This window comes from Alligator sinensis, unplaced genomic scaffold (genome assembly GCF_000455745.1).
Source record: "Alligator sinensis unplaced genomic scaffold, ASM45574v1 scaffold737_1, whole genome shotgun sequence".
Lineage (NCBI taxonomy): Eukaryota > Metazoa > Chordata > Crocodylia > Alligatoridae > Alligator > Alligator sinensis.
Window position 1 is genome coordinate 3,455,139 of NW_005841930.1, and position 6,928 is coordinate 3,462,066.

Sequence of the window (6,928 nt, forward strand, 5' to 3'; positions counted from 1 at the left end):
TGGTGTGTGGAATATCCAGGGGGATATCCAGGGTTAAAAAAAAACCTGTGGAAAAAAAAAAAGTGGAGCGGTGGATGCAGGAGCAGTGTGCGCCGCTCAAAAACCAGAGCCAGGCTGGCTGGAGCCATGCTCTGCTCCTAGCCAGGCTCTACATGGCAAGATTGCCACTGCTGCAGCCCGGGGAGGCCCCCAGGTAAGGTTGCTGGGGCCAGCACAGTGCTGGGGCCAGCACAATGCTGGCCCCAGCCTCCCCTACCCCACTCAGGGTAACTTGCCTCATGCCAGAGGGTACATAGAATAGACATTCCCTGGCAAGAAGTAGTAGTGGCACAAGGAGCACCACTACTAGCTGTCCCTGGGGAACCAAAAGTCCACGCATGTGTAGACGCAGGCACTGAGTTAATCTATAAGATGTACTTCTACCTTGCCTTTTGCCTATATTAAAACATGTTAAAGAATATAAAGGCCCATCTGATGGGCAAGAAGCTACAGTATATTTCTGAAAGCCTGTGTAGTACTTGTATAAATAACTATGGCTTAATTAGTAACGTATGTGATAAACGCAGTGCTACCTTACATCACTGCAGTTACATAGGGCAAAGAGCATAAGTGTACTCACTCATCTTTTATTAGACCAACTGAATAGTTGGACTCATCTTAACTTTAAAGAGAATCTGCAGAGCACTGGATAATGGAATGGCCTACTGAATCTTTATAGCTTCTGATAAAATTAGCCCTGCTCATGAAAACTTCTGCTATAGACTAGCTAAATGAGTGATGCAAATCTACTCTGACTTCTGCCTACTGAATCTCTCTCATGACCACAATGGCCAGGCTTTTTGGGAAGGGCTTAGGTCTGTAGGACTTGTATGTTGTGGGATTTTTTTGTATGAGGATAGGGTACTGGGTTTGCAGGAACTGAAGAGGGGAATGTTTGGAAGAAGGGATGTTGATTGTCAAAAAGACCTTTTTTTTTTTTTTTTTTTTTTTTTACCGTGAAGTATCTGATCACATTTTTAATTGATTATTAGGGTGTGAAGATCAGAGAATAAACTTTAAGGATTACATATAAAAAATTAAAAACAAATAAGACGAAGTCATCCGGTATGAGGCAGCAATAACTACAGACAAGTATCAATTTGTTGCAGTGGAGAAGGGAGAGTTTCACAGAAAAGCAAATGTAGTTAGACAGACTGAATTAGAATGATAACTTTAGTAGCTGCATTTCAGATGGACTGGAAGTGAGAGATATAGGTATCAGAAAATGGAGGACAAAATTAGAGCAATCAAAATAAGAAAGACTGGAAATACTGGGAGAAAATGAGAATTTTTACAAATGTCATGAGGGGAGAAGTGGAAAGATCTTGACAGTGCAGAAGTGAAGGGGATGGTCAGAGGAAGATGAGATGGTGGTGCTGTAATGTAGTGTTGAAGAAAAAAAACGAGGAAAAGAAAATATGGTCTGTTTTAGACTTACTTTTAAAAAAGGCCCGAAAGAGAAGCCAAGAGGTGGAAATGAATAAAAGAGAACAGATCAGATATGGAGACATAGATTTTTAATTTGATACTATAGAAATGACAGGAGCCAAATATTTTGGTCATCTAGTATATATAAAACGTTGCTGTAAGCAAGACATGAGAGTTTTGTTCTGAACTCCTTGCTTGTTCTAGCTCTTTAGCTTTATAAGAGATGTCAGAAAACTGATAAAGAAAAAATTCTATTTTCCTCCCTACGAAATCTGATCAATGTACAGAAAGATCTTCGATTTATCCACCCCTTAGAGCTATATAAAGTCTAAAAAGACCATAAAAACTATTCATAAAGTAAACCAAAATCAAAACTGAAACAGATCTTCCCATGGAAAAGGCCTCCAGAAATAAGTCTTATTTCTTTACAAAATACATTAAAACTACAAGTGCAGATAAAGGTGTGATCAGATCTAATGCATGATCCACACAATCGTGCAGAGAAGTCATTATGGGACTGCAAATTAGATCCCATCACATCTTATTGCCAGTGCAGGGGGAGCCTTGCTTACTCTGACATGCTCACTCATTCTCAGTGAAACTCTCTGATATTCACTCACCCTTACAAACACACACTAACACTCTCAGACACTCGCTCACTTTCACTAACACTCAATGACCCTAACTCTTCCTTATTAACACTCACTAACACCCTCACTGAGGCTCATTAACACCCACTCACCCGTAATAACTCAGTAATACTCATTAACACACACGCACTCTCATAAAAGTTAACTCTCATTGACATTCACTCATCCTCACTAACACTCATTCACCCTCACTAAAACTGACACCCCCCACTCGCTAACCCTCACCCTCAATAACACTCAGTCACCCCACTAGCTATCTCTGAGACACATCCTACAAACTCATATAGGATTTTGTGGTTGAGTCAGCCTTGAAGAAAAGCTATGAAAACACCAAAATATGAAGAACTACAGAAAGATGATTGCTTAAATTTCTTTTAAAACGTAACTACAGAAGGAAAAAAAAAAAAAAAAAATCACACCATGCTTTAACAACATTAAAATACCTTACCTAACAGCATCTGTGTCAAACTGCAGATTGGGTTTATCAATTAAACCCAAAGAATAGAGCTGATAAGCCAAAGCACACTTCCCAACCATAAACTGGGCTGTGTTTGTGCGATCTAAACAGTCAACACAATTTGTTCGGAGAACACCAGTCTAGAAAAAGGAATCAAAATAACAGTGAGATTGTTTGATGGGCCACCAAATGATTACTCATGTTTATTGGGTTTAGTGGTTTTCCAGGACTCTTGTCAAATTTAAAATACTTAATTTTATGTCAATTCACAGCAACTTGAGTAAAAAGAGTAAAATATTTAAATCACTGTTGGACTGTAGTTGCTTGTGTTATAGCTTGAAAACCTTAATTCTCAATACTGTTAATTTGATAAAAGTAAGGCTACACTGATCTAGTCTTCCCCCTCAAACACCACTGTGGTTTACTTATTTAAAAAAAAATCATGGGTGCCATTTTGTTATGGAGATTCCAACTTGTAGTTTTACTACCAATGCTGAAAAACAAAGAACATGCTGCCATGTTGCTGCTATTGTAGTTTAAGCTTTCCAAATTGTATGAACCTTCTGCTCAAATTCACTCTTCTGCACACATTCATATAAGTTAAAGGGAAACAATGCTTCTCAACAACATCAGGTACTGTTTATAGACTATATAATCAGGACAGTAATGTTTAAATTCATAAATTGGTAATTCACCCTTTGACTATCCTAGACACAAATTATTTATATTCAAAGAGCCTTCATTTTAATTTTAAAGCAATTGTAACCATAACAATGCATGGAATGCACAACAATGAAGAGGAAAATGTTTTTAAAAATGTATAATTCATTGTAAAGAAATTTACTATTAGAATGAAGAATGTTTATGTTCCACCTACATCTTTTATATTTTAATATTTAAATTAATATTTTATATTGAAAAGTACACTTCTGATTGTTAGACAAGATGTAAACAGTTGTTAAAAACTTACGTACTATACATCTTATCCTCTACATACCATGCAGCTTGTTGCCTTACATGATGTTAATTTTAGAAAGGATGACAACTTCAGCAAGGCTAGTGGCATTATCACTACCTTAAGAAATTAAAATTTAAAATGTAATTATTTTCTCAGATTATGCGTGACAAGAAGGAACCCTCCAGTAATGCAGCATTTCACAGTATCATGCAAGGACAGTGTGGTTTTATTTGCAAATGAGACCCTGAGTAGTTTGGTAATACACATTTATATTAATGAAATACTCAAAGGGAAGACAGCCACATACTAAATCATCAGCAACTTTCCTGAAGCATCTATGTTAGATGGCCGTTTTGAGGTGACCTATCAGAGTACTGACATCAGTACTCATTCAGACACCAGTACAACTATATTAGTAAATTAGTACTACTTCAATACCTGTAAGCGACCAGTGGAAACAACAACGCCTCCTAGTTCATTCCATCTGGAAAAAAAACAAGACAACATTCCTTACAAACTGTATTTATTAGAATATGAGGGGTTATATTATAAAGGGTCTGCTTAATGAAAAAGGAAGAATATGAGGGGTTATATTATAAAGGGTCTGCTTAATGAAAAAGGAAGAAGCATTTTTTTGAGTGCTCAATGAAAGCTATACCAAGTTGATAAAATAAGTGTTGCAATTCCAAGTCCAACTTTGGAATAAATCATAATCGTACAAAAACAGGGTTGCAAGGGACCTCAGGAGGTCATCTAGTTCAACCCCCTGCTCAAAGTAAGATGGTTCTAAACTATATAAATCCCAACCAAGGCTTTGTCTAGCAAGGTCTTAAACACCTCCAAGGCTGGAGACTCCACAACCTCTCTGGGTAGCCTATTCCAGTGCTTTACTACCCTCTTCATGGCAAAGTTTTTCCTAATATCTAAACTAAACTTAACAAGCACCCATGAGCATAAGGCCTTCATCAATTCAATGTATAAAAAGACCATCAGCATCATGAAAAAAAGGGACAGCCAGGAAAGGCACTGGGTTATATAAAAGATGCTGATACTCAGAGCTGGAAGCTGGTGGCTCGTCACCTCTGGCAACAGAAAGCACTCCTCTTCTGAACTCATGGTTATTCAGCTGGAGAGCAGGTATGAAGCTCTGACATTGGATGAGGACCCTTTGAGATGCAACTAGCAAGGGACAGAAAATGCAATAGAAAGGGATTCTACATGTATGTAAAGAATAAGGGGAAGATCAAAGAAATCACAGGTTCTTCATGGCAGGGGTGTAAAACTAATCTAGCCATGTGGGCCAGATGAGGGTTGCTGGGCCAGTCTGAGCTGGATCAGGATCATGCACCATAGCCAATGTGCAAGGCCAACGCAGCAGGACGCCACATGCAGTGCGTGCCTGATGCAGCTGCCAAGGTAGGCCAAAGATTCAGAAAGCTTGAGAACTCCATATATTACACTAATTCATTAAGGCAAAACAGGAGAATTGACTCTTCAAGGCATAAGTTTGATAACATTTTTATCATTACTTTAAAAGTTAATTTTTTTAGAAGCATTTAGAGAGTTCTGGGAACCTATAGTGGATCAGACTGCTATTATTCCTCAGCAGTTTTGACAGTTATATATAATTTTTGTTTTGTTTTCTAGAATATGTGCCATTTTTTAATGTTTATAGACATACTAATATCTTAAAACATTTAACAGTTATAAATGGCAGGTATTTTTCTGGTACTTCAAGAAGAGCCTCTTCCTTAAAATTTCAAATTTTGTTTGCTTGCTTTGTTCATGTACTGCAAAATTGGTTTTCATACACAAAATACAGCAGACAGTGTGTGATCTGAAAAGTAGCAAAAAGCAGATTTGTCCCATCTTTCAAAAATGCAGTATGTATTTAAACAAACTAGGATGAAACCCTAATTTTAGAGTTTGCATTGTAAAAAAATGTTCTAGCCTAAACCAACAATTACAAAAAGGATCGTTTCACACATACAAATATTAGCTATGAAGAATGGCATAATTTGAGAAATATTCTATGTTTGTTCACTGCATTAATAATGTATAAAATGAACCCCTTTGGCTGCAGTTTTCTTTTTCATTCTAACTAAGCAGTATTTTATATTACTGGAAGTCTTAAAAAAATTATGTTAAAGACAGTACATAGTGCATGCACTTGTAAAACTTTCATATAAAATGTATTACAGGCAGTCCTCGACTGACAACTTTGCGTTACAATGTTTTGCACTTACAATGTTTATAAATTGACACCATTTCAACTTTGATGACAGTTTCAACTTTACAATGCTTGATCTGATGCCATGCCAGCGAACAAGTTCACTGCGTCGCCCATCTCCCTGGAGAACATCTATCCAAACTTCCTTGGACACGTTAAGAAAGCAGACGAGACTCCAGAAAAACCTGAAAACACTGCAGCCAAGAGCCCTTCAAACAGTTCAGCAAGATCACCTCAAAGAAGTCCTTCCAAATCAATATGATTGCTATTTACAATATAAATACATTAATGTAGCTATATTACTCATCTATAATTGACTGACTACAAAATTTGTTTTTTTGGGTAAAAATAGGGTAATTGAGCCTTGTTTCAGGAACCAATCCCCCATTCATAACATTGTTTCCTATGGGAAAATCAGTTCTGAGTTACAATATTTTGACTTAAGACACGGTTTTCAGGAACCAATTATGTCGTAAGTCCGAGGACTGCCTGTATATGTATTTTTTCAATTGTTTTTCCTTGTTAACATACATACTTTTCATCTGGCCGCAAGGTACTGCAGTACGAATCAGGACGATTCACAAAGAATCCTGTCTTCTTTACTACACTTTCTGCGATCACATTCAATCTGTCCAGGACATTGCACAGTTTGCTGGAGAAAGAAAAACCCAGAACATCTGTTGATTTCCAAGAGACTATCCAACTGGTGAAAAATGATATTCCTTGTAAAACAAAAAAAGTGACTGCAGTTCACACTGTTCTTTTAGCTACTTAACTTTATGTCAATACTGTTCTTGCCAGTCGTTACGCTTCACAAGAATAAAGGGACATGAACAACCTGTAAATACGTTTCTTTATTTCTGTTAGTAACAAACCTTTAGCATACTAAGAGAGGGATTTTAAAAATCTTTTTAATACTATGTGCCTTTTATGGTGCTGTTTTTCATCCATATAACTTTAAGTACTCCACAAAAAAAAGGATATGATAGATTAACTATGAACACACATTTCATTTAATGAGTAGTATTTTGGTTTGTAGCCTTCAGTTTACAATGTGACACTCCTCCGTAAGCTAGAAAGAACAAGCACTTTGTGGCGGGGGTTTGACACTACCAAAAAAAACGGTGTCCAGGAAATTATGACAGAGCCATTAATGTTGAAAGACG

At 37.1% G+C, this 6,928-nt stretch overlaps 1 protein-coding gene across 2 annotated transcripts in view; it reads right to left on the reverse strand.

The window, feature by feature from the left end:
• Positions 1 to 6,928, reverse strand: part of FIG4 (FIG4 phosphoinositide 5-phosphatase) — a 134,939-nt gene that overhangs the window by 69,901 nt on the left and 58,110 nt on the right. For both annotated transcript variants that reach the window (XM_006019496.3, XM_025198844.1), the window contains exons 12-14: positions 6,298 to 6,414; positions 3,971 to 4,016; positions 2,566 to 2,714 (exon numbers count right to left, since the gene is read on the reverse strand). In XM_006019496.3, the coding sequence (XP_006019558.1) occupies positions 2,566 to 2,714; positions 3,971 to 4,016; positions 6,298 to 6,414 (312 nt within the window). The remainder of the gene's footprint in view (positions 1 to 2,565; positions 2,715 to 3,970; positions 4,017 to 6,297; positions 6,415 to 6,928) is intronic.